Here is a 27870-nt window from a genome sequence, read left to right on the forward strand (position 1 = left end):
TTAATACACATTCATGGAAAAATATATTAAATATATTAAAATGCAAGTCAGTGATTCAGATCACTGCTGTTTAGGCCATCATAGAAGGCCTTGCTGGCCCTGACAGACCACCACTGCCATACCTATTCCTAGGATTTTGGCAATTTGTGAACTACTTGAAGAATCAAACATAGGGAGGACACAAACTTTATGAACAGAAGGACCCTTACATTGAAGTGAATAAATGGATATTACAAACACAATTGCATAGATACCTTTTATTAAGTTGATTACCAACTAACAGAGTATATCAATTAGCTAGAAAAGAGGTCTCAAAATAAACACTTTAAAAGTGAGATTTAAATAAAGCAAAAGTACAGAATTTTATATAGCAGATAAATAAAAGTAAAATATATAGTAAAAGCCCAGCCCTCTTTCTCCTGCCACTCCATCACTTCACTGTTGTTGTTGTCATTAGCTATTATTATAAATGTTTGACAACGGGACATTGTTGGATTCCTTTGGCAACACCACACACTTCAAATGTCAGCATTTACTTCATGACATTTACATCTAGATGTGTTAAACATCAAGAACACAACATCTTTGGTTGCAAACCAATCGATCATTATTTGAGAAAAAGTATAATAACAGAGGTCTTAAAATAGTTAAACTAAATAACACTTAATATTTGGTCCCATAGCCTTTGACACAACCAAACTGTTGCATTCTTCTTTTGTGATGTTTTTCCTGCTGTGTACTACAGCTTCTTTCACAGCTGTTGTTTGTTTCAGTTGTTTGTTTCTCCCTTTAGTCTCCTCTATTCCAATTCCATTCCAATTAGGTTAAGGTCTGGTGATTAGCTTGGCCAGACTACAAACTTCCATTTATTGTCCCTTGTTCTTTGTTGTGTTGACAGTTTGTTTTGGGTCATTGTACTGCTACATGAAGTTTCTCCCAATTCAATTGGATGCATTTGTCAGTTAAATGCCAAACAGAATGTTCCTGTAGACTTCTGAATTCATTCTGCTGCTACAATCATGAGCTACATCATCAATAAAGACTAGTGATCCTGTTCCAGAAGCAGCTATGTAAAGCAAAGCTATAACACTACCTCCACCATGCATGACTGACGAGCTTGAATAGTTTGGATCATAAGCAGATCCTTTCTGTCTCTGCACGTTGGTTTTTCCAGTCACTTTGGTTCATCTTTTTTCTTTTTTATAAAACTCACAAGGTTTCAGTCAGTTTATAGGAAAAACAATGAAACCAGCCTTGCTGTTGCAATACAATTTTTGAAGATTGTATGTCTTCGTTTACATTACAGGATAATCAAGTTTCCAGTTTTTATAACATGCTTCTAATGAATATCTTGTATGAATATCATCATATATGTAAAAGCAGGCTAATGAAAGTAAAGCTTTAAAAAATAAAAAATAAAAAAGTAGTTTTTTTGTGGCTGCTGCACGAAGATAAAGTCTTCAGAGTCCAAGAGCATCTTCTTTAACCTGACAGCCCAGCAGAGCGTTTCCTGCCTGTACACACTCTGACTGATTGACCACTGAAATACACACCATTATCATCATCATCATGACAACAAGACAATATAAAGATGTTAGTGTTAAATATTCTCACATTGTGCTGATCAGAAAACTGAAAATCAGAAAACTGCTTCATGGGAATGTAGACTTTTTCGATCAGTAAAAAGTGCATTACTTTGTTTAATTGTTTTATATTACAGTTATGTAACTGATGTTGAAATGAAGAATTTACCTTTCTGACTGTGGATCCATGCCACCGCCTTCATGGCCAAAAACTGCCACTCAGCCTGTGCATCAATCTTAAAGCCATGCAACCAAATCAGAGCCAGAAGTGTAGCCCAGACATCTGGCTTCACCTGCACACAAAATACAAACAGGAATTTTACATACACTCACCAACACCATATATATACACTATATTGCCAAAAGTATTTGCTCACCCATCCAAATAATCAGAATCAGGTGTTCCAATCACTTCCATAAGTGTATAAAATCAAGCACCTAGGCACGCAGACTGTTTTTACAAACATTTGTGAAAGAATGGGTCGCTCTCAGGAGCTCAGTGAATTCCAGCGTGGAACTGTGATAGGATGCCACCTGTGCAACAAATCCAGTCGTGAAATCTCCTCGCTCCTAAATGTTCCACAGTCAACTGTCAGCTGTATTATAAGAACGTGGAAGTGTTTGGGAACGACAGCAACTCAGCCACGAAGTGGTAGGCCACGTAAACTGACGGAGCGGGGTCAGCGGATGCTGAGGCGCATAGTGCGAAGAGGTCACCAACTTTCTGCAGTGTCAATCGCTACAGACCTCCAAACTTCATGTGGCCTTCAGATTAGCTCAAGAACAGTGCGCAGAGAGCTTCATGGAATGGGTTTCCATGGCCGAGCAGCTGCATCCAAGCCATACATCACCAAGTGCAATGCAAAGCGTCGGATGCAGTGGTGTAAAGCACGCCGCCACTGGACTCTAGAGCAGTGGAGACGCGTTCTCTGGAGTGACGAATCGCGCTTCTCCATCTGGCAATCTGATGGACGAGTCTGGGTTTGGTGGTTGCCAGGAGAACGGTACTTGTCTGACTGCATTGTGCCAAGTGTAAAGTTTGGTGGAGGGGGGATTATGGTGTGGGGTTGTTTTTCAGGAGCTGGGCTTGGCCCCTTGGTTCCAGTGAAAGGAACTCTGAATGCTTCAGCATACCAAGACATTTTGGACAATTCCATGCTCCCGACTTTGTGGGAACAGTTTGGAGCTGGCCCCTTCCTCTTCCAACATGACTGTGCACCAGTGCACAAAGCAAGGTCCATAAAGACATGGATGACAGAGTCTGGTGTGGATGAACTTGACTGGCCTGCACAGAGTCCTGACCTCAACCCGATAGAACACCTTTAGGATGAATTAGAGCGGAGACTGAAATGCATCTAAGTACAGTGAGGGAAAAAATTATTTGATCCCCTGCTGATTTTGTACGTTTGCCCACTGACAAAGAAATGATCAGTCTGTAATTTTAATGGTAGGTTTATCTGAACAGTGAGAGGCAGAATAACAACAAAAAAATCCAAAAACACATTTCAAAAAAGTTCTACATTGATTTGCATTTTATTGAGTGAAATAAGTATTTGACCCCTTTGCAAAACATGACTTAGTACTTGGTGGCAAACCCTTGTTGGCAATCACAGACGTCAGACACTTCTTGTAGTTGGCCACCAGGTTTGCACACATCTCACATCTCAAGGAATTTGGGCCCACTCCTCTTTGCATCCATGACCCATTTTCAATGCCCTGGCTGAGGGAAGGAGGTTCTCACTCAAGATTTGATGGTACATGGCTCCGTCCATTGTCCTTTTGATGCGGTGCGGTTGTCCTGTCCCCTTAGCAGAAAAACACCCCCAAAGCATAATGTTTCCACCTCCATGTTTGACAGTGGGGATGGTCTTCTTGGAGTCATAGGCAGCATTCCTCCTCCTCCAAACACGGCGAGTTGAGTTGATGCCAAAGAGCTGGATATTGGTCTCATTTGACCACAACACTTTCACCCAGTTCCCCTCTGAATCATTCAGATGTTCACTGGCAAACTTCAGATGAGCCTGTACATGTGCTTTCTTTAGCAGGGGGACCTTGCGGGCGTTACTGGATTTCAGTCTTCCACAGCGTAGTGTGTTACCAATTGTTTTCTTGGTGACTATGGTCCCAGCTGCCTTGAGATCATTGACAAAATCCTCCAGTGTAATTCTGGGCTGATTCCTCGCCGTTCTCATGATCATTGAAACTCCATGAGGTGAGATCTTGCATGGAGCCCCAGACCAAGGAAGATTGACAGTCCTTTTGTGTTTCTTCCATTTGGGAATAATCGCACCAACTGTTGTCACCTTCTCACCAAGCTGCTTGGCGATGGTCTTGTAGCTCATTCCAGCCTTGTGTAGGTCTACAATCTTGTCCCTGACATCCATGGACAGCTCTTTGGTCTTGGCCATGATGGAGAGTTTGGAATCTGATTGATTGCTTCCTTCTGTGGACAGGTGACTCTCCCCGAGAGTGCTCCTACTGTAATTTCAGCTCGTTACCTGTATAAAAGACACCTGGGAGCCAGAAATCTTTCTGATTGATAGGGGATCAAATACTTATTTCACTCATTAAAATGCAAATCAATGTATAACTTTTCTGAAATGCGTAAAAAAAAAAAAAAATTTGTTGTTATTCTGCCTCTCACTGTTCAAATACACCTACCATTAAAATTACAGACTGATCATTTCTTTGTCAGTGGGCAAACATACAAAATCAGCAGGGGATCAAATAATTTTTTCCCTCACTGTATGCGCTAAATATCAGACTTTGAGGTGGATAAGCTACAACTGCAGAAGACCACATTGGGTTTCCACAGCTATTAGCCCATAACAGGACTCTCCTGAGCTCTCATGTACACAGATGCACCCAAATGGGACAGCTGAAGATTAGAGGAAAAAAAAATCACCTGGTTTTTTTCCAGTATTCACCTCTCCAGTTCGTACCCAAAATAGCCCCAGGTTCATGCTCCTGGCTGACAGAAGAGGGACCTGATGTGGTCTTCTGCTGTTCTACTACCACATGGAGCACTGATGTGACACACTGACCTGCTGGTAGCCCCCTGCTCCTGGACAGCCCTCCTACTGCACCTGGCCCACTCACACCATCTGGGGGGTCACTTAAGTGCCCGAAACACCTTTCGGTGTTAGGTGAAGGTTAGGTTCACCTGGCCGGGGATACAGGCAGAAGTCTGCAAGTCTCCAAGCCTTCTGCAAAGCCTGTCCCAAATGTCAGCAGACAATCCCCCAGAAACCACAACGTCACCTCTTATCCTCCTCCCCATTATCGGTGTACTGTTCGAGAGGGTCAGCATGGACCTCATCTGGCCACTCTCGAAGTCAGCCCATGGCCACAAATGCATCTTAGTCATTATGGACTACATGACCCAATACCCTGAGGCAGTCCCACTTCGGAAGGCCAGCTCCCGGAACATTGCAAGGGAGCTCCTTGCGCTCTTCAGCCATGTGGGCATTCCAAAGCATATACCCATGGACCAAGGTACGCCTTTCACATCCAAACTAATGGTGGATCTGTGTCAGTTGGTACAGGTCAAACGCCTGAAGATATCCATCTACAACCCCTCAGACTGATGGGCTTGTGGAGTGGGTCAATCAGACCCTCAAGCAGATGCTTTGCCAGATGGAAGGGCGGAACTGGGACCTCCTCCTTCCCTACGTCCTCTCAACCATCTGGGAGATGCCCCATACCTCCACCGACTTCACCCCGTTCAAGCTCCTCTTCAGACGGCACCCTTGAGGACTGCTGGATGTAGCCAGTGAAGCATGGGAGGGCTAACACTCTTGTTTCTGCTCCATTATAGACTGTCCAGGAGATGCAGACCAGAATCGATCGAGTGGGACCCATCGTCAAAGAATACCTGGAAGAGACCCAACACAACCAACTGTGGTTGTACAACCATCCCAACCAGCGGCGGAAATTCCACCCTGGAGATCAGGTGATGCTCCTGGTCTCAAACATGGCCTGCAAATTCCTGGCCAAGTGGCAGTGCCCATACACAGTCCTCAAGAAGGTGGGCCCTGTAAACTACCGGCTCCAGCAGCCAGGTAAGCGGGCAGACACCCAATTGTACCACATTAATATACTAAAAAGATGGTTTGCCAGGCCTGACAACATCTACCTTTGCTTGAACCATTACAGATCCCGAAGAGCGCGCCCTGGTGAAGAAGGAGACTTTCCTGAGCTCATGGACCAAATCTATGAAGTCTTCTCCTCTGTTCCCGGGCTCACCCTGCTGGTGCACCACAAGATTAAAACCTCTCCCAGGATGGTGGTCAGGCAGCAGCCTTATAGGGTCCTGGATGCCCGCCGTCACGCTATAGAGAGCAAAGTGGAATGCATGCTTAAGGAAGGAATCATTGAAGAATCCACCAGCCCCTGGTCCAGCCGTATTGTGGTGGTACCAAAGCCTGACGGAACCTTACGAGCCCTAAGGTTCAACAAGATCTCAGAATTCAACCGCTATCCCCTTCCCCAAAGGGGACCTGGTGGAGTGCCTAGGGAACAGCCAGTTTGTGTCGACCCTAGACCTTACCAAAGGATACTGGCAAGTGGCCCGTTCAGCAGACACCAAACTAAAACAGACTTCAGCACCACCAGCAGCCATTGGCAGTACCAGGTCCTTCCCTTCCACCTACATGGGGCACCCGCCACATTCCAGCACCTCATGGACATTGTCCTCTGGCCCTACAAATCCTTCACAGCAACCTACTTGGATGATGTCCTCATCCACTCCTCCACCTGGTCTGACCACTTGTTCCATCTGGAAGAGGGTCTCGCCGGCCTCCAGAAGGCTGGACTGAAGGCCCACTCTCACAAGTGTCATGTGGGGCATTAGCTTAAGCACAGTACCTTGGGTACCGGGTGCAATGGACAAAGGAAACCGAGAAAGCTTTCCTCTGTCTAAAGAATGCACTGACTAGCCAGCCAGTGCTAAGGAACCCCGACTTCAACCTCCCCTTCACACTACACATTGACGCCTTGGAGACAGGACTGGGGGCCCTCCTGTCCTGAAGCATGAAGCAGGTATGCTGAAGCATAAAGTGTTCCTTTCACTGGAACTATGTGGACAAGCCCAACCCTGAAAAACAACCCCACACCATAATCCCCCCTCATAATCCTGCTTGGATGCAGCTGCTCAGCCATAAAAACCCATTCCATGGAAGCTCTCTACACACTGTTCTTGAGCTAATCTGAAGGCCACAAGAAGTTTGGAGGTCTATAGCTATTGACGCTGCAGTAAGTTGTAGACTTCTTCACACTGTGTGCCTCGGCATGTGCTGACCCCGCTCTGTGATTTTAAATGGCCTACCACTTCATTGCTGAGTTGCTCTTGTTCCCAATTGCTTCCAGTTTGTTATAATACCACTAACAGTTAACCGTAGAATATTTAGTAGTGAAAGAATGGCAAAGTTGGCAACCTTTCACCGTACTACGCTTGAATTCACTGAGCTCCTGAGAGTGATCCATTCTTTCACAGATGTTTGTAGAAGCAGTCTGGATGCTTAGGTGCTTGATTTTATACACCTGTGGCCATGGAAGTGATTGGAACAGTGTGTGTGTGTGCACACCCATATTTACTTAAATATATGCATAAAATCTTATGTTACCATCCCTGTTTTTTGACATTTTGATATTTTCTTCTTGGATGTGCCTATTTCTGCAGTGTTTTTTGGTAATGACCCTGACTGATTTTTGACTGCTTTCTCTTTCAGTAAACCTCATGCATATGGATTGTGTTACTCTACCTACGAAAGTCCCTTTCCTCTAAAGCAATATTTGTTTTCTTAAAATTTACCTTTTAATAGAATGACTCTTTAAGTTGAATTTAAGTTAAATGACTCAAATTAGTTATTTGAAATCAGTAATAAATATTATAACACTAAAAACTGTAATAATTTAGGCTTTAAGGGTAGGCCTTTGGAGTAACACGTTACATAGTAATTTAACATGCATAAACCTGTGCAGGAATCTGCTCTGTCAGCTCTTTCTCTGTCTTCTCAAACACCTCCGCAAGTGTAGCCTCAATTTCCCAACAACCTGAAGCCTTCTGGAGGGAGATGAGCTGCGTCAGTGGGTTCTTTGGAGTTCCTGAAGTTTCTACAGAGACAACAGTATAGGTATATAAACACATATTGGAAAAAACCCAGCACACACACACACACACACTTACCTACATCCACACAAACATCCACAAAAGAAATTTATTTTCTTAAACCCATGTTTAAAGTTTTAAACACTTAAAGATTTTGGTTTGGCTTATGCTTATGCTGCTCTACCAAACAGTCCATCTGACCTAAACTGTGTTCATCAGCATACCCTCTAAGTGGATTGAACCATTTGTTTTGTCTGGAGGAAAGGGGAACAGTAGCTGAATTTTGATTTGAATACATAATTTGGTTAAGTACCCATGGGTTAACACAGATTGTTATTTGTGTATATGTTTAGTGTTCATTATATTTATACTTTTGTGCATAAAAATTGTGTTTGGTCCCTGCATGATCATTTGGCACAGGTTGAGGGTGGAGTTAGTCAAAAAAGTTAGTAAAAAGCTCTCTCTCTCTCTCTCTTTCTTTCTGTAAGAGGCCAAAGGACTAACAATGTTGTGTATTGGAACAAATTACTTGGTATACCTTTTGGTTGCACACTGTTATAGTTTTTGGTTTGCACAGTTATGTATTTTGTTCTTTCTTCTCTTCTCCTTCTCAAATTAATAAATCACCTACTTTCATTTAAACACACAAATGCTTGTCTGGGGGCATCCGCTCCTTCTGGTCCTGTAGGACAAACCAAACACATGCATGCCTCAGATAGTCAGATATCCATACACAGAAATCTGGAGAAGTAAATGATATAGATTATGAGATTTATTGCCTTACAATCCTGACATGTACGTAGTTACAGGGGAAAAAGTTTGTGTATACTTACTCTTTCCCTTTTTTGCTATAAGACAATTTCACAAATGTGTAAAGAAGAAAAAAAATGCTAACAAAATGTTAATGGAACAAAATTATAAAAATAATTATGTATAAATGTTGTGTAAATGTATATATGTTCAGTGGTTCAAAACATTTTTTTAAATACACTACAGTAACAGAAAAAGAATAATATTAGTCTGATCATTCTGCCTGAAATATAAGTATAATGTATAAAATATATGTATAATGTTCAGTTACTCACGGGCTCTTTTTACCTTTGAAGCAAAACCTATTTTAATTAAAGGAAAGAAAACAAAATGGTTAGTTATGCATCTTCACAAAAGGCTAAAGCTCAGGTCACACACTAGCATTTACGTCAGACAGGTTTTAGTGATGAGATAAAAAATATAAACAGCTTTTATTGATTGATTGGTTGGTTGATTGATTGCAGAAAGAGGCATGAAATACCTTGGATCCTTGACTAGTAAACAGCAATTAATAAACTTAAGTTTGTTTCTAGTGATTACAAGCTACACTTCATGTTCATAGGCACAGAAATCAATCATTCTCTCTGGTTTTTTAAAGTATATGTTTATGACTTCCGGTTGGTGCGGCGCCATGTAAAGACGTAGAGTTGCTGAGCTCCTCATGAGGAACTTCAAATTTCGTTTATATTGCTCTTATCTATAGGCATTATTGTGCTAAAGCTGCATTTGTTGGATATTAAGTGCCCAACAGTCCTGCTGTTTCGGACTAAATTTGGCTTTTGAAGCAAGATGAATAAGACCCGGAGCAACCGCAAAGAGGTAGAATCTGTTGTTAGCCATCATGCTAACCTTAGCCCCGAACTGCATGAGGCTTCAAATAAAGAAACGGTCTCAGCGAGTGACAACAGCGCGGTTCTTCAAGCAATTAGTACATTGAAAGTGGACTTGATTTCAAAAATCGAAGAAAAGGCCGCTGCTCAATCAAATGAACTCTGCATTCAAATCGACCAGCTCCAGACGGAGTTACGCAGTGCCATTGAGCACGATAGTGTCAGAATGGAAGCAGCGGAGAAGCGGGTGACCGGACTGGAGTCTGCCTTGGGAGGCCATTCGGACTCTATTACTACACTGGAAAAGCAGTTCAATGTCATGAAAAAGGAGCTGGCCCTGCTGAGAGAACGAAGTGAAGATCTCGAGGCGAGGTCTCGCCGCTCAAATCTTCGCATTATGGGAGTTAAAGAGGGGCGAGAGCACGGTGAACGTATGACTGATTTTGAAGCTGGCCTCCTGAAAAATGCCTTGAACCTTGAAAAGACTCCACTTTTGGATCGGGCTCATCGCGCTCTTCGCAGCAAACCAATTAACGACAATGAACCGCCGCGCGCTTTTGTGGTGAGATGTCACTATTTCTCTGAAAAAGAGCACATCTTGAAGAAAGCCGTGGAAATGAAGACAATCACCACAACCCACGGAGATCGAGTACGGGTCCTTCCTGATTTCACCCAGTCAGTGAGCAAGCAACGTGCAGCTTTCAACGAGGCGAGGAGTTTAATTCGCGGCTGTGAGGGCGTTCGTTTCTGATCGATCAGTCGCAGTTAACGTCGCCTTCCAAGGAACTGCAAAAGGAAAGACTCCTGCTTCAAGCTGAATTTGACTCTCTGACCAGCGAGCACGCAGAAGATCTGCACTTGAGGTCACGCCAGATTCATTATGAACATGGCGAGCGAGCTGGCAGGCTTTTCTGTTATCAATTGAAACAATCTGCAGCAGCTGGTTTTATAACAGCAATCAGAAACAGGATTGGCAATATTGTTACTGATCAACAGGGAATTAATGATCAGTTTAAACTTTTCTATGAAATTCTTTACAGTTCTGAGGTGAGTGACACTGATCGAATAGAGGATTTTTATAATAATCTAGAATTGCTATCCCTCAAGGATTCAGATAAATCTATTTTAGAAGGTAATATAACTGTTTTCGAGATTTGTAATGCAATCAAGAAACTAAAATCTGGAAAAGCTCCAGGTCCTGATGGCTATCTGGCCGAGTTTTACAAGAAGTTCTCTGCCAAGTTAGCACCTTTGTTGTGTAAAGTATTTGAGGAAGCCCTTGTTTCAAATTCTCTTCCTCTATCCATGACACAGGCTGTTATATCAGTCCTTCTTAAAAAGGATAAGGATCCATTTAAGTGTGAATCTTATCGTCCGATCAGTTTACTCTGCCGTGATTATAAGATCCTGGCTAAAGTGTTGGCAATCAGAATCGAACCGATCATGAGAAAGGTAATTCATCCAGATCAAACTGGTTTTATTACTGGGAGGCAGCTTTCTTACAATCTTCGTCGCTTATTTAATATTATCTATTCACCCAAAAATAATATAAATCCAGAGATCTTAATATCTTTAGATGCCCACAAAGCATTTGATAGAATTGAATATGCTTATCTACTTGCAACACTTAGAAGGTTTGGCTTTGGCCCCATGTTCTGTTCTTGGATCAAAATTCTATATACTAGGCCCCAAGCATCCATTCGAACAAATAATATAATTTCTAAGTGCTTTCCTCTCTCTAGAGGGACAAGGCAGGGTTGCCCTCTCTCCCCCCTGCTCTTTGCTATTGCCATTGAGCCTCTCGCAATCCTGTTGAGGAATACAGAGGGCTTGCCTGGTATACTCAGGGAGGGATATGAGCATAAGGTGCTGCTTTATGCAGATGATCTCTTAATTGCTCTTACAATTATCTCAGATTTTGGAAATATTTCAGGATATAAAATTAATTTAACAAAGAGTCTTCTTTTCCCTATTAATCAAAGTGCACAACAAATGTCTTTCCAATCCTTTCCATTCTCAGTAAGCTCTGATAAATTTCTCTATCTAGGTGTGAATGTAACATGCAGATATAATGATTTGTTTAATAATAACTTCAAATCAGCACTGGACAAAGCTAAGCGAGACGTGGCATGGTGGTCAAATCTACCTCTATCTTTAGCCGGGAAGATTAACTCCATTAAAATGACAATACTACCAAGATTCTTGTTTTTATTTCAGACCGTGCCTGTTTTCATTCCCAAATCATTTTTCAGAGATCTAAATAACTGTATTTCCATGTTTCTTTGGGATAAGAAAATTCCACGCATAAGAAAAGAATATCTGGAAAGGAAGAAGGAGGAGGGTGGATTGGCAATGCCAAATTTTTTATATTACTGCTGGGCAGCCAACCTACATAAATTGATTTTCTGGCTTTCTGATATGTCAAGTGATGAAGCCCCACTCTGGTTGCTGATGGAGCAACACACATGTAATCCAGTATCTCTACGTTCACTGCTATGTGCTCCAGTCCCAGTCAGCAAACATTACTCTACAAATAACCCAATTATCCGTGGATCACTCAGAATATGGTCACAGTTTAGACTTCACTTTAATAGTAAACAAGCGTTACCTTCTGCCCCTATTCTTTTGAATCCTTTGTTCCCTCCTTCCCTTATAGATTTGGCATTTCAATTGTGGTCCAGAAATGGAATAAGCTGTGTTAAAGACCTTTTCAAAGACGGCATATTTATTTCATTCCAACAGCTAAGAACAGACTCTGAGATCCCTCAGTCTAATTTTTTTAGATACTTACAGGTCCGTAGTTTCATTAAGAAACATTTCTCTCCTTCCTTGAACCGGCCAGAAGGGGGCTGGATAGATGAGTTGTTAAATATGGACCCCTTGCAAAGGGGTATGATGTCCATTTTATATGAGATTATTCAAAGAACCGCCTCCCCATCTCTGGATCATATAAGAAGGCAATGGGGGGAGGAAATGGGAATGGAGATATCAGATACAGCCTGGCAGTGTGCAATAGAGTTGGTACACTCATCTTCTGTATGTATCAGACACGGACTTTTACAATTTAAGGTGCTTCATAGGCTTCATTTGTCTAGGAGCAAGCTGGCTAAAATGTATCCAGGGTTGGACTCATCTTGCCCCAGATGTGGTTTGGAACCCGGCAGATCTAAGTCATATGTTCTGGGGATGCCCCAGATTAAAAAATTTCTGGATAGACATCTTCGCAACATATTCATCTATCTGTAATATAGATATAGACCCTAATCCCCTGACTTCCATTTTCGGTGTAGTATCGGAAGAAATGCACCTATCAGCTAATCAGTTAGAAATTATTGCCTTTTCCTCATTATTGGCTAGACGCCTGATTCTTTTCAGCTGGAAAAAAGGCAAGGCCACCATCTCACAAACACTGGGTATTGGAGGTGTTGTCTTATCTTAAACTTGAGCATCTTAAGTACACCGTCCGAGGCTGCTCTGTGAAATTCTATAGGGTCTGGCAGCCCTTCTTATCCTACATTGCATCATCATGGGCCGTTCCATAAATGAACATAATTGACCCCCCCAACCCCCCCCCCCTTTTCTTTTTTTTTGGAATTATCTATTTATTTATTTACTTACAATTTATTTATTTATTTATTTATTTATTTTTCTCTCTCTTTCCCCTCTCCCTCTTAAGGGGTGTGTGTTTGTAGTTGTAGTTGTGGTTTGTTGTGGAATATGTGTTCTAAGAAGAATGTCATATGTTTGCGAGGTTGTGATTCTTGTGCAATATTGAAAATCAATAAAAACATTTGAATAATAATAAAGTATATGTTTATGCTCTTGACAGTCTCCTATCTTTTAAACTGACTGTACTCTTCCTGTGTCAGTTACTGCTCAATTACACTTTAGCAGCATTTTACTCTAGCTGTGGGTGGAAACTTCTAAAAAACAATTGCAGTCATACAGAATATTGCAGATGAACAGTGACACAAAGCAAAGTTCGAAAGCGAACCAGTATTCTACAATGGCAAAGTCCATCACCTGACCTGATACCAATTGAGCATGCGTTTCACTCTCTGTCTGTCTGATAGATAGATAGATAGATAGATAGATAGATAGATAGATAGATAGATAGATAGATAGATAGATAGATTGATTGATTGATTGATTGATTGATAGATAGACAATCTATCTATCTATCTATCTATCTATCTATCTATCTATCTATCTATCTATCTCTCTCTCACACTGGCACTGGGATTTGTGTACAGTTGCTATATCCAATTAATTCTACAATGAAATCTGGTGGGAAATTGTATGGACGCTGATATATTCTATATCTTGGCACGCTCTGTTCTGGGCTGACTGTGTGACACCATTTATTTATAACCTCATCTTATTACCATGATATCCTTTGTTTTGTCCTAGAAAATCTTTTTGTTCTATTTTGAGAACATGTGCTGAACACAGACACTCAGTGACAGTTCCGTCATCCATATCTTAGATAGGCCTTTTTGTAGTAAACTCGTAAAAGTGCCAGTGAACACGTCAACCACCATGTCTGTTTCTGCTGACATCTTTTATTTACCTCTTGATAATAATGAAGATTATACCTTTCTTTCTTTTGTTTTGAATACTCCCTGTTTATCTCAGTAAATATCGAAGAGTTTTGCTATTCAATCACTGTCTTTGTGGGGTTCTTTGGCAAAAGCTTCTCTGATATCAGTAGAGGTGACAGCAGCAGCGTGACTCAGGATTCTTCTCTGAGTGAACCCGAAATTTCTAACAGACGCATTATTAAAAATGTAATTAATCTTAAATCAATTAATGAATCAATTAATAAGGCCAGCTAAATTTCAGCCTTTGCCGGGCTCCCCAGGGCTCCCCAGAGACATAAACATAATGTAAATGTACCCAGGTCTGCTAGGATCTACAAAACAGCAGTTATTAAAAAAATGTATCATACCATTAATTAAATACAAAGGTTGAAAGTGTACAATCACCTGCATTAATTCAAAACTTCACATAACATCAAAGCAAAAGTTATGCAAATTCACACATCTTTTCCATCAATTCCAACATTTAAAGGAAATTTAAAAGAAAAAAAGATAAAATCACAGATTTTGATTGAATCACAGATTATTGTCATGTCTCGTTCTGTGGCTGAACACCAGAGGGAGCCCGCTATTTTTGACCACTGCCTCATTTTCCCATTTATGATTCTGTTTTCCTTCTTTTTTTTTTTTTAATAAACTGCATATGGATTCTACACTTTCCGCCTCTGGCAGATCATTACAATTATATAATATGTTGCTTTATATCATGTATTTCATTTTACTGAAAAAGACACCATCTGTCTATGTTCAGTGGTGATTCGTGCAACTCTAAAATAGTATAATAATATGTTACTTACTGAATGATGATGCAGCCATGAAACTCACTGAATATAGGCAAACAAAAATGGCATGTTAGATTCCTGGTATGTTTGTGGTGTGTTCTTTGTATAAAAGCACTAATTACTAATCAAAGATTACTAATCGCCATGAATGCTGTTACTTATGGGTAGATTTATTCAGTACACTTAGAACTGTACATATATAAACAAAAACAAGATAATAGTTTTTCTATGTTTTCTTTGTAATGTGTTAATCAAAATGCCACGAATGCTGTGTTCTGTTACTTACTGTTATATGATGACGACAGTTGACGTAGGTGCAGCACTGTACATATACAAACAAACACAGGACATTAGTTTCTCCATGTGCAAAAAAGCACTAATGTTGTAAATGCTGATCATTGTGATTCTCATATAATTGCATATGTATATAAGTTATTATTATTATTATTATTACAGGTTGAGCAAATTGACACAGTACAAAAAAAAAAAAAAAGAATACTGACTCGGTGTAGGAATTCTCCTCTTCACCAGCGGTCTCTTCACAGCTTGTTTGCTGCCCTTATGGACAGCTATGAAGGCTGTGTGTGAGCTGCTCACTCCAGACTGCTTACTCAGTTTCACCACCTTAGCCTTCAGAGCCTCTTTATCAGCTCCATCAACATGCTCGTCCCTTTCCAGAGAGCGGATCAGAGAGCGAGCGCCAAGCCTGTGGATAGCCATCCTGTACACACACACACACACACACACACACACACACACACACACACACACACACACACACACACACACAATCTGAATGAGTAACAATTATAGAGATAACTTTAACTGGGATCAGTTTCCAGTCGCATTCAAGTTCATATTACTCATTTCATACTGAGATAAGTTGAATGACTCAAATCCTCCACAAACTGCTGGCTGGTTCATCTTATTTATGACTATGACGAGTACGACAGCTAAAGCCATTTTTAGTTTATGGTCATGTCAGAAATGTCTTAATCACAAACAGAAAATTGGTTCCTTTACACATTACAGAGTACATGTAGCAGTTACCCGTTGTTCTCGGCAGGCTTCAGGGAGAAGTCGACAGTGTTTGTGACCTCTTGATCTCCTAGGCGGTACCGCACTGATATTTTCCCCTTAGCATCTGGGTTCTGACATTCCTAGGGACAGAGAAAGTGAATGGTGATTACTAGGAGACCCAGACTCACAATTTAAACAATTGTTTGAGTTTAACCATTTATGAAATTCTGCATAAATCATTAAATATTCATGGACTAAAAAACATAAAAATGCATGCAAATCAATGTCCAAACAGAACAATCAGATTTAGAATATATATAAAAAAGAGAAAGTTTTCATTTTTACCTCTCCTTTCAATTGGGCATAAATCAGTGCTCTTTGACCATGGAACAGTGATTTAATTTGGGGGCTCAGACGGTTGAAAGACAAACCAGACCAGTCCTCAGTGATATCAGTCACTGCTGGTTGTAAAGCATAGCGAAGGGACTGCATTACCTAACATTGGGAATGAAAGACAAAGAATAATCAATAAAGGTGTGAAATGTAGTACGATTTCCCAATAAAGCTCTCAGCTGTTTGGCAGTGGAAACGTGAGAGGCAGAGAACACGCATAATTATCTGGCAATTGGCAGATTCCTTTATCCAGAGCGATGTACAAAAGTGCTATCAGTGAATACATTAACACTGGTTCAATAGGTCACAGACTTAGTTTACCATCAGCGTAAACACTGTGTTTACATCTCAAAACTGTGTCAGTCGAGCAGTGCTAGTAGATCGAAGGGAGCGAGGTGCAGTGCCAGGAATAGTAAGAGCTTTGAGGTAAGAGGGTGTTGGTCCATTTTTGGCTTTGTATGCAAGCGTCAGTGTTTTGAATCTGATGCATGTAGCTACCGGAAGCCAGTGGAGGGAACACAGCAATGAGGTGGTGTGGGATCTTAGGCAAATATCAAATCATTTGAATTACACTGTAATGACTATTAGGTTCATTATTAGGCACCATTAGGCTGCGTACAAGCTATTGTTATTTCTGTTAGTTTTCTTGTTGTTCTTTGAGAACAAACCAGTCTTACTTTGGCCTGCATGCGATCCGTTCCTGTGATGAACTGGGCGTGGCCAGAGCTGTTCTCAACCAATCCTGTAATGAGTGCAGAACTTGCACCTTCACCAATCCCAAATGAGAAGCATCTGTTTAAACAAAGAACTGGATTATAAATCCTTTATGAGCCATCTAGATCAGAAGAAAACTCTAAAATGTGGTAAGTAAATCACTTTTCGTGTTGCTTCATCCATAAATGTTACAGATTGCTTCACCATAACAACTGTTACACTTTTTAGTTTGGTGTAACAACGTTATTCTCTTTTAAAATTCAATTATATTTAGGGTTGAATAATGTTTGCTTCTGTCATACAAGTCCCTTAGAGTTATCTGTTACTTTAGAATTTTAGGTAAGATAACCATTAAACTCTCACATGTACAAAAATTAGATAAACTGGGGGGCTAACTAACACACACACACACACTTACACACACACACACACACACACACACACACACAAAAAGTGGTGAGAGGAAAACAGGTACTATTAAGCACTACTAACAGTCACAACACTAAAATGTAATTTTTCCAGCATTACAATCAGAGCTGTGTGGTTTTACAAAATTAATCAACAAATGACTAATTTGAATGAAGAATCCGACGTAGTGTGATGCATTTTCCTTTTTTACATATTGGTATCTAGTCCACTTTAGTGAATTGTTTAAACTTTGCACCGTCTTCTTCATTCTGAAAATCTAATGCTAATTCTCATAAACTAATACAATATTTGTGCAACTCAGTTAGCTATTATGTATTAGGAATAAATTACATGCTTTACATACACTGATCAGCCATAACATTATGACCACCTCCCTAATATTGTGTTGGACCCCTTTTTCTGCCAAAGCAGCCCTGAACTGTCGAGGCATAGACTCCACTAGATCCCTGAAGGTGTGCTGTGGTATTTGGCACCAAGATGTTAGCAGCAGATCCTTCGAGTCCTGTAAGTTGCAAAGTGGGGCCTCCATGGATCAGACTTGTTTGTCCAGCACATCCCACACATGCTCGATTGGATTGAGATCTGGGGAATTTGGAGGCCAAATCAACACCTCAAACTCGTGCTCATCAAATCATTCCTGTGCCATTTTTGCTTTGTGGTACGGCGCATTATCCTGCTGAAAGAGGCCACAGCCTTCAGGGAATACGTGTCAAAGTAACATCCACATAGATAGTAGGACTCAAGATTTCCATGTAGAACATTGCCCAAAGCATGACACTGCCTCCGCCAGCTTGCCTTCTTCCCATAGTGCATCCTGGTGCCATATGTTCCCCAGGTAAACAATACACACGTACCCGGCCATCCACGTGATGAAAAAGAAAACGTAATTCTTCAGACCAGGCCACTTTCTTCCATTACACTGTGGTCTAGTTCTGTTGCTGATGTCCCAATTGTTGCCAAGGGTGCACAAGGGTCAGCATAGACACCCTGACTGGTCTGCAACTATGCAGCCTCATACTCAACAAACTGCAATGCACTGTGTATTCTGACACCTTTCTATCAAAACCAGCATTAACTTGTTCAGCAATTTGAGCAACAGTAGCTCATCTGTTGGATTGGATCACACAGGCCAGCTTTCGCTCTGCATGTGCATCAATGAGCCTTGGCCGCCTATGACACTGTAGCGGGTTTACCACTGTTCCTTCCTTTGACCACTTTTGATATATACTGAACCACTGCAGACACCCCAAGAGCTGCAGTTTTGGAGATGCTCTAATCCAGCTGTCCAGCCCAGTTGAATGCTTCTCCAGACATGCATGTGTATTACATATATATATATATATACTACCAGTCAAAAGTTTGGACACATCTTCTAATTCCATGGTCTTTCTTGATGTTTATTTCTTTCTACATTGTAAAACAATGCTGAAGGCGGCGGAAATACACAATAATGTCCTTTGAACAGTTGATATTGAGATATGTCTGCTACTGATGCTCTGTTAAGCCTTCATATCGGCTCTAATCTGAGGTGCTGTTAATTGGTGATTTCTGAGGCTGGTCACTCTAAATGAACTTCTCTGCAGCAGAGGTAAGTTTTGGTCTTGCTTTACTGGGATGGTCTTCATGTGAGCCAGTTTCATCATGGTGCTTCATGGGTTTTGCAAATGCACTTGATAATACTGTTCTTGCAAGAACTATTCCAGAACACCTGACCTTCATGTCTTAAAATAACAACTGACTGTTTTTTGTTGTCATTACATATGGATTACTTAAGTCCATGTGTGTTATTTCATATTTTTGAAATCTCCAGTATTGTTCTAGAATGTAGAAAATAAATCCCTAAACAAAAAACATTGAATTAAAAGGTGTGTCCAAACTTTTGACTGGTAGTCAAAATTATATATATATATATATATATATATATATATATATATATATATATATTTATATATATATATATATATATATATATATATATATATATATATATATATACACATACAGTGCAGTGAAAAGGATTTTGCCTCCTTCTTAAAAGATTCAGATCATCAAACAAATTTTAATATTACACAAAGATAATGCAAGTAAATACAAAATGCAGTTTTTAAATGATGGTTTAATTTTTTAAGGGAAAAAAAGCTGTCCAAACCTTCCTGTCCCTACGTGAAAAATTAATTGCTCCCTCCTGTTAAATCATGAAAGAACTTAATTACCAAGCTGAGTTAAATTGCACTCGACACACCCAGGCCTGATTACTGCCAGACCTGTTGAATCAAGAAATCACTTAAATAGAACCTGTCTGCCAAAGTGAAGCATGCTTAAAGAGCAACACATCATGTTGTGATCTAAAGAAATTCAAGAACAGGTGAAAAACAAAATAGTTGACATTTATCAGTCTGGAAAGGGTTTAAAGCCATTTCTAAGGCTTTGGGATGCCAGCGTACCATGGTCAGAGCCATCATCCACAAATGCAGAAAACTTGGAACAGTGGTGAACCTTCCCAGGAGTGGCCATCCTACCAAAATTACTTTTAAGAGTGCAACGACGACTCATGCAGGAGGTTATAAAAGAACCCAGAACAACATCTAAAGAATTGCAGGCCTCACTTGCCTCAATTAAGGTCAGTGTTCATGATTCAACAATAAGCAATAGACTGGGCAAAAACGGCATCCATGGGAGAGTTCCAAGGCAAAAGCCATTGCTGACCAAAAAGAACACAAAGGCTCGTCTCACATTTGCCAAAAAATATCTTGATTATCCCCAAGACCTTTGGGTAAATATTCTGTGGACTGATGGGACAAAAGCTGAACTTTTTGGAAGGTGTGTGTCCCGTTACATCTGGTGTAAAACCAACACAGCATTTCAAAAAAGAACATCATACCAACAGTCAAACATGGTGGTGGTAGTGTGATGGTCTGGGGCTGCTTTGCAGCTTCAGGACCTGGACAGCTTGCCATAATTGATGGAACCATGAATTCTGCACTCTATCAGAAAATCCTGAAGGAGAATGTCTGGCCGTTAGTTTGTGACCTCAAGCTCAAGCGCACTTGGGTTATGCAACAGGACAATAATCCCAAACACACCAGCAAGTCCACCTCTGAATGGCTCAAGAAAAACAAAATTAAGCTTTTGGAGTGGCCAAGTCAAAGTCCGGACTTAAATCCGTTCGAGATGCTATGGCATGACCTTCAACAGTCCATTAATGGTTGAAAACCCTCAAATGTGGCTAAATTAAAACAATTCTGAAAAGAAGAGTGGTCCAAAATTCCTCCACAGCGATGTGAAAGACTCATTGCCAGTTATCGCAAACGTTTGATTGCAGTTGTTGCTGCAAAGGGTGGCACAACCAGTTAAATTTAGGGGCAATTACTTTTTCACGTAGTGCCAGGCAGGTTTGGACATCTTTGTTCCCTTAATAAATGAAATCATCATTTAAAAACTGCATTTTGTATTTACTTGCATTATCTTTGTGTAATATTAAAATTTGTTTGATGATCTGAATCATTTAAGTGTTACAAATATACGCAAAAAATAAAAAATAAAAAAACAGGAAGGGGGCAAAAACCTTTTCACAGCACAGTATATGTGTAACTTGATTGTATGCAAATTTGTAAAATGTGGTTGTATATATGTGGGTCGCATCAATTTAAAAAGGAAAAAAAGGGTCGTGCTTAAAAAAGTTTGAAAACCACTGGTCTAGCCATCACAATTTGGCCCTTGTCAAACTCGCTCAAATCCTTACACTTTTTCCTGCTTCTAACACATCAATATTGAGAACAAAATGTTCACTTGCTGCCTAATATATCCCACCCACTAACAGGTGCCATGATGAGGAGACAATCAATGTTATTCACTTCACCGGGCAGTGGTTATAATGTTATGGCTTATAGGTGTACATAAAATATTAGTTAATCATTTTGTAGGTAAATAAATTGTATGCATGTATCGTGAATGTTTTAAGCTTTAAACAGCCCATGCCTGTGAAAATCAGCATTGCTTTTCACGCAGCGAAGCACATCTTTGGTGTTTCCTACTTCACCATCTGTAAATATGAAAAGCTGAAAAAAGAGAGAAATATGTGAACATCCAGGACAATAATCCAAAATTAAATAAACAATCCACAAAACAATCTCTTTTTTTCTAAGAATGTAGAAGAGCACCCTTCGGATTTCTCATTGTGAATGAAGAATAATGTTACCTGTCTTGGGTGGTTGAGGACACAAGGCTGCTTGTAAATGTGTTTCAGAGCTGGCAGAATCTCTGTGCCCCCCATGTCTGCTTGCATCTCCTTTACCTTTTGCACAGCCTGCTCCATAGTGTCCTGACTGTACTGCACACTTTGACTAAAGCCGGAGAAACATACAGCAAACACAACAAATTAACTAACTTGATCTATATCACTCTCACTTCATCCAAGACAGATTTGGGGATGAGGTGGCACCACAACCTGGATGAAACACCAGTCCTATGAAGGTCAACATGCACACATTGCAATTCCATGCATTCCCATACATTCACACCTAGAGGCCATTGATCTTTGCTGATATCAACTAGCATGTTTTGGAAGGTTGGAGGAAACCAGAGAACCCAACATGAACACAGTGACAGAAACCTGAGCTCAAAATCAGAAACTGGGAGAAAGCAAAGCTACTTGTTTCTCCCACCCAGCCCTTTATCGTTTCATTTCATCCATTCTTGTGTCTGATTAGTGACAGAAATATTACATATTCACTGCTTCATCTGAGGGAAACTCACGGGAAGAAGGAATTATAGTGAGAGCCAAAACCATAGATGTTGAAGTAACAGTCCATGGGGAGACTCTTCAGTAGCAGGAGAAGAGTGTCCTAAACACATCATTACACACAGACAGTATTATTCTTAATTCAACCTAAATTTACATGGCAAAGGTTTTCATAAAAAAATTAAAGAAAGAATTCAGTTCAGTTAAGTGTTGAGACTTACCCTGGCACAGGCAATGCGTTCTTGTGCATCTGGTCCATTATGCATTCTGCACGACATACTGCCAGATCTGTCCATAACAAACACAAACTCACCACATGACGACATAGAGGACATCACTGACTCAGGAAACTCTGGATAGAAACTGACCATGACCACAGGATCTCCCATAAGAGTTCCTAAAATGAAAGATACATGAACAGATACATAATAAAACGAAGACAAGAAAAGACATTTGCATTTTATAATATTTGCCATATTCAAACTACATTAGAAACATTAATTTAGCTCAGCAATGATCATCAACAATGATGTTGTCTGATTGTTTAAATAAATATTTTATTTAAAGAAAAGATTGTAACATTCTGAAAAACTATTATTTATTTAACTGTTATTGTGCTGGAAATGCTGTACTTTGAGAAAGTTTTATTTTATTAAACAGATAAAATTGTACCTGGCTGTGCTGCAGGAGCTCCAGCCTCCACTATAGCAGTGAGCTGATGAGGATTCTGATAATGTAGATACAGCTCAACATCTCTGTCAAACATGTGACCTGCATTAAGGCTTACCTACACACACACACACACAAAATACCCAGTGTTCTGATAAAAAAAACAAAAACAAATAATAATAATAATAATAATAATAATAATAATAATAATAATAATAACACTATGTAACACATTTTTACTTTTTTCTTGTTCCTGGAAAATAAGTGTTATTTCCCCATTCTTTGTAACCCAAATAAAGAGAAAAAAGCCCATCTTAGCCATGAAATTTTGGGTTTGAACCCTGGGCAATGAGATTCTCAAAATCTCATATTTCTCTAAACATGTGAAAAAGAGCCAAATTCTACATTCTACTTTCCAAAAAAACCTCTTGAACTGCAATGAAACACTGAAAATGTACTATAACTACCTTTAAAAATGAGGTAGAACTCTCTGGAATGTTTCTGATAGCCACCCATTTTTCTAGAATCATCCAGAAATTTCTTGGAAAAAACAAGGAAGTTCTTGGAAAAAACAAGAAATTTGGAGAAAATCAAGGTCTCTTTTTCTGGAATATTCTAGAACTTTGTGGCATGTTTTTAGAGCCATTTAGATTTTTCAAGAACTTTCTAGATTATTTGGAATGTTCTGGATAGAGTATTTCTATTCATTTCTGTAACTTTCTATACCTTTCCATATTATTGCAGAAGCATCAGTTGGAAGTCACTAGAAGGCTATAGATTTTGCAAGAAGGTTTGAGAATATTCTAGAATTTCTCTAGCAAGCTATAGATTCAGTAGCTCATCACTGGCCTCCTCAGTCTGAACAGCTCTAACTCAGAGAAAAGATGGCTTCAAGAAGTTGTAAGCATTCTCCAGATAAATTCTGCTACATATGTGGCGAGTTCATCAAGAAAAGGTGGAAGAAGTACTCTGTGACAACCTCTACAAAGATGTGTGAAGCTTACAAGCTAATTTTGGAATGCCTGTTGTTGATCAGGACAAACCTTGGGCACCTCATTTTGTGTGCGAATACTGCAAGAAAACTTTGGAAGGTACGACAGGGAAATCTAATATATTTTCCAAGAAGCTGAAAAAGAAGGAGAAAGAAGCTTGGAAGTTCAAGGTTTCTGAGGCAACAACAAGGCAGAAAACTATGTAGAATTGGTTGAAACTATGGTAAAGAACTACAGTAAGATGGGTTGTAGAATGTCTCTTAAGGTCCATACAGGAAAGTGACTTACAATATAGTCGCAAGTGTTGCAAAGCTATTCACTTTTAACTGTTTAGTTCTTTTAATGTTAAAGTCTAATAAATTTATAAAAAATTTCTTGTGGATTATTTTATGGAAAAACAGGTAAATTGTGCAATTTAGGCAGTTTTCTTTTTAGAAAAATGGGCTAATTTTGAGGTTTTCGTTCTCTTAAAAGCCCAAACCCAAACTTCAAGGGGCTTAATGGCTATTTTTTTTTAAATCATTTTATTTTCCATCAAGAGCAATTGGAAAATGTCATTCACTACCCAGGAAAAAAAATCGTGTTACATAGTGTAATAATAATAATAATAATAATAATAATAATAATGATATTTTTAAATAAAATTCTATTCTAACATACATACACATTACATAAAGGTGAGTGGCTGTAATAAAACATCTCTGCAAATTTTAAAGCATTTCACATTTCATAGACATAAATTAGAGTAAATGTAGCCTCTTTTGGTAGGTACCTACCACTGCTAGGAACACTCCACAACTCCTGCTATTTTGGAGATGCTCAGACCCAGTTGTCTAAACATCACAATTTGACTGTTGTCAAAATAAATTTGATCTGAAAAGTCATTTCTTACACAATTTCAAGAAATGCCTGTTTGCTTGCTTCCTAATATATCCTACCATCAATGTTCTTCACATCAACTGTCAGTGAGTTTAAATTGCATGGTTGATCCATTATAAGTAAATAACACTCGGTTCATGTAGTCAACATGTTGGACACAGAAGCAATAGGCAGTCATGAAGACCCGAGCTACTTTGACAAGGGTCAGATGTTATAGCCAGATGACTGGGTTGAACCATGGAAGCACCCCAAAAGCTTTGGCAACGTTTCTAAACAACTGCAAGTTTGTTAAATAGAAATGCTGTGTTAGATGCCTATATCTGTTTGCACAATACACCCATTGCCTAATCACTGAGTCAGTAATGTAATGAAAGTAATGAAAATGATTCATCAATCAGATTTAGTTTGTACACCTCTAAACTGTATAGCTCAGTATGGACACATACATGCTGTCTCATATCTCTCTCTCACACAAACTCAAACAAACACACACACAGACACACACACACAAACACACCTTTGCCTTGGTGTGGTCTGTGTTGAGGAACATCAGAGGTTCTAGAGGACATTTGGACTCCACTTTAGTGATGGGGTTTGGGGAGCTTATATGTGCAGTAAAAGAGAGAGAGTAGGGGATACCAGTGGAACTTGATGTTATGTCCGATACTATTCCACCCCCTGTACCTGAAAATAAAACAGACAACAGATTATACAATACATTCCCCTGATGGATGATCCATTTAGCTACATGCATGCCTGCTCATCAGGATTCATTACACTGAGATGTGACAGTAAAGTGTGTCAGATATTTTTCTGTAATATATGTTTAGTAAGTGACAGTAAGTTGTGTGCTGCTGGATGTGTGTGTTTAATACCGGCTGGTGTGTAGCGAGGGTTGAGCACTGCAGGCAGGCAGAACTGCAGTGAATGGTCAGCCTGCACACTCAGCTCAATGATATAGATGAAGGTGACAGAGGCGCTTTGGCGTGGGGGCAGAGAGCCCACACTCAGCCTGAACACGTCCGCAGACTCCTCACTCTCCTCCAGCAGAAACGCCTGTTCACCTGAACTCACTGCATCATCATACTGCTCCCGCGCCTGACACAGGGCAACATACATGTGTTAATGTTGCATTCCCCCCTGAGTGTCAGGCATGTTATCCACCTACATTCATCATTCCATGCTGCACTGACATTCCTGTTAACCAGTCTACAGGTAAAACTACTGTTTTACTCACCTCCTGTTTCTCCTGCACCTCAGCCACTATCTCCTGATCTGCAATCTTGGCGCTGAATTGGCAGAGAGAAGCTCCTGAAGGCATGGGGAAGACAAATACAGCCTCCAAGGGGTTATCTTCCTCATTTAGATATTTCAGGGTGGAGGTCACTGTCGCTACATGCCCCTGAACTTGCAGTTCCACCTCGATGTTCTTCAGTGGAACTAAACAGAAAACAAAGATGTCAGGAGTTACAGTTTACATTACATTTTGAGTTTTTCCTCCAAAGTAGCAAGGAGAGCACTCAGTTCAAACATTTATAATGCCTATCAGCATCTGCACAAAGCAGCTGTACCATCACATCTTCATCAAAATACAGAAGCGTGCTCTGTACAGATGACAATCTTTACATGGCATGCATCCAATTTTTTTTTTACCTTCTGAGTGAATTTAAAAATTCTAGATCTCGACTTCTGTTTGAGATCTTCTGTTTGTGCAAAAGAGAAATGCCTGCACTTTTCAGAATTGTAGAATGTAAATATCAGAACATATGATATAATGATATGAGCATGATATGGTATAAGGCTAATTTGCCAGCTCTTTAAAATGCATTAACCACAACCACAAGATTTTTTTTGCAGTGTCAACAATATGCCTCTGACTCTTCAGACCAGTTATGAGATATTTTTACGTTTATGTCAGTGCTAAAAGTGCAAAGTCTGTATACTAATGCACAGACCCATAAAGTCAAGTAACCAACAGGAAAAATCTTTGTTTATTATTATGAGTGATATCTGACATGAAGTGAACTCCACTACTGTTGATTTGGTATCAGCTTTATAAAATTAAAGCTAGAAAAGATATATGTTTCAAACCCAAAAAGTTAGCAAATTGCACTTACACTACCGGTCAAAAGTTTGGACACACCTTTTAATTCAATGTTTTTTGTTTAGGGATTTATTTTCTACATTCTAGAACAATACTGGAGTTTTCAAAACTATGAAATAACACACACATAGACTTAAATAATCCATATGTAATGACAACAAAAAACAGTCAGTTGTTATTTTAAGACACAGTTATATGTATCAAAAGCAAGCAGTATACAAAGAGTACACGTTTTATATATGCTTCAATGTTCACCCAGTGTTTCCGGGACGGTCTCCGGATCCACCTCAGCTCTGATCAGGATAAATGTTCAGCATCAAGTGTTTACTGTGAGTGAGTGAGTTAAAGAAATGGAAATAAACAACTTTCTTTTGTAACAGTAAAAACAACACTGTATCCTACTACCTGGCTCGTTCTTGTTTGTCAGCAGGCCACAGTTCATTTTGTTCCTCTTTTGCAGAAATCCTAGCACACTGCTGAGGTAAAGTCCTGAAAATAAAGCTGTTTATCGATGCGGGTTTAAATTCAATTACACGCTGAGTATCTCATACACACACGAACCACGAATAAACACGAAACAGAAAGTTAAAGAGAAAAACCTCCTAGAGATTCCCGTTAGTTGACGCCTGCAACAGGTTCAGTTAAAACTGATGACGTGAATTTTGACCGGAGATCCCGAGGAGGTTTTGCGGAAACGCTGGACCACTGCCTGGCCTCTTACATGACTTTCTTGTATTGACGGTAAAAAGCGGGGCGGCGCTTTAATTATGGAAAGCCAAAAGTGTCATCCCCCAATAAACAGTGGTGTGTATTGTATATATCAACTGAAATGTAGGTAAAAGTAACATTATTTGGCTTCCGAATCGATTTTGGGTTTGTCATTATAAATAAGACAAGAACAAATACTAAAAGCCCCACTCCACTGCACCAATTTATTACACAATGCTTACAGACTGTTTTGCATTGCCGGTCAGAGAGGGAGAGGTTTATTTTTATTACTCTGATGTCAGGTAGCCGAACTTTCTGAAGACAGAATCGTCATCCATTGACATCAGTCCAACATCCTCAAATCCATTCTTGGCGACTGGCCCCATACACTTCAGTTCTTTTCACTTAGTTTCCCTTTTTCCACTTGTACTGATCCCGAATCCCAGGTTTTCAGTTGTACAGAGATGAAGTGACTGTGTTTTCTTGCCTGCACCGCAGAGGCATTTTAA

At 39.9% G+C, this 27870-nt stretch overlaps 1 protein-coding gene across 2 annotated transcripts; it reads right to left on the bottom strand.

The window, feature by feature from the left end:
• Nucleotides 1-241: 241 nt before the first annotated feature.
• On the bottom strand, nt 242-27357 carry LOC131364524 (von Willebrand factor A domain-containing protein 5A-like). Of its 2 annotated transcripts, XM_058407709.1 has the most exons (20): nt 27059-27357; nt 25787-25989; nt 25425-25647; nt 25067-25233; nt 22682-22796; nt 22231-22406; nt 22024-22112; nt 21467-21611; nt 21247-21326; nt 16803-16917; nt 16078-16227; nt 15763-15872; nt 15216-15433; nt 14999-15034; nt 14728-14754; nt 8778-8804; nt 8324-8374; nt 7558-7697; nt 1753-1876; nt 242-1540 (listed from the first exon to the last, which is right to left on the bottom strand). In XM_058407709.1, exons 1-20 carry the CDS (start codon nt 27093-27095, stop codon nt 1461-1463), a joined length of 2313 nt encoding a protein of 770 aa, XP_058263692.1. In that variant the 5' UTR covers nt 27096-27357; the 3' UTR covers nt 242-1460. The 2 variants fall into 2 exon arrangements, with proteins under 2 accessions (XP_058263692.1, XP_058263693.1); XM_058407710.1 differs by lacking the exons at nt 242-1540; nt 1753-1876; nt 7558-7697; nt 8324-8374; nt 8778-8804 and adding an exon at nt 8812-12272 and having other exon boundaries at nt 27059-27356.
• Nucleotides 27358-27870: the final 513 nt, after the last annotated feature.

This window comes from Hemibagrus wyckioides, linkage group LG14, assembly GCF_019097595.1.
Source record: "Hemibagrus wyckioides isolate EC202008001 linkage group LG14, SWU_Hwy_1.0, whole genome shotgun sequence".
In the NCBI taxonomy this organism is placed as follows: domain Eukaryota; kingdom Metazoa; phylum Chordata; class Actinopteri; order Siluriformes; family Bagridae; genus Hemibagrus; species Hemibagrus wyckioides.

Excerpts from the sequence above, each read along its gene's own strand:
- LOC131364524 (XM_058407709.1), bottom strand. The coding sequence starts at position 27,095 with ATGAACTGTGGCCTGCTGACAAACAAGAACGAGCCAG. Across the intron at positions 25,234-25,424 it reads CCCTCGCTACACACCAGCCG|GTACAGGGGGTGGAATAGTA; the intron begins GTATTAAACACA and ends TTTTATTTTCAG. Across the intron at positions 22,407-22,681 it reads AGCTCCTGCAGCACAGCCAG|GAACTCTTATGGGAGATCCT; the intron begins GTACAATTTTAT and ends CTTTCATTTTAG.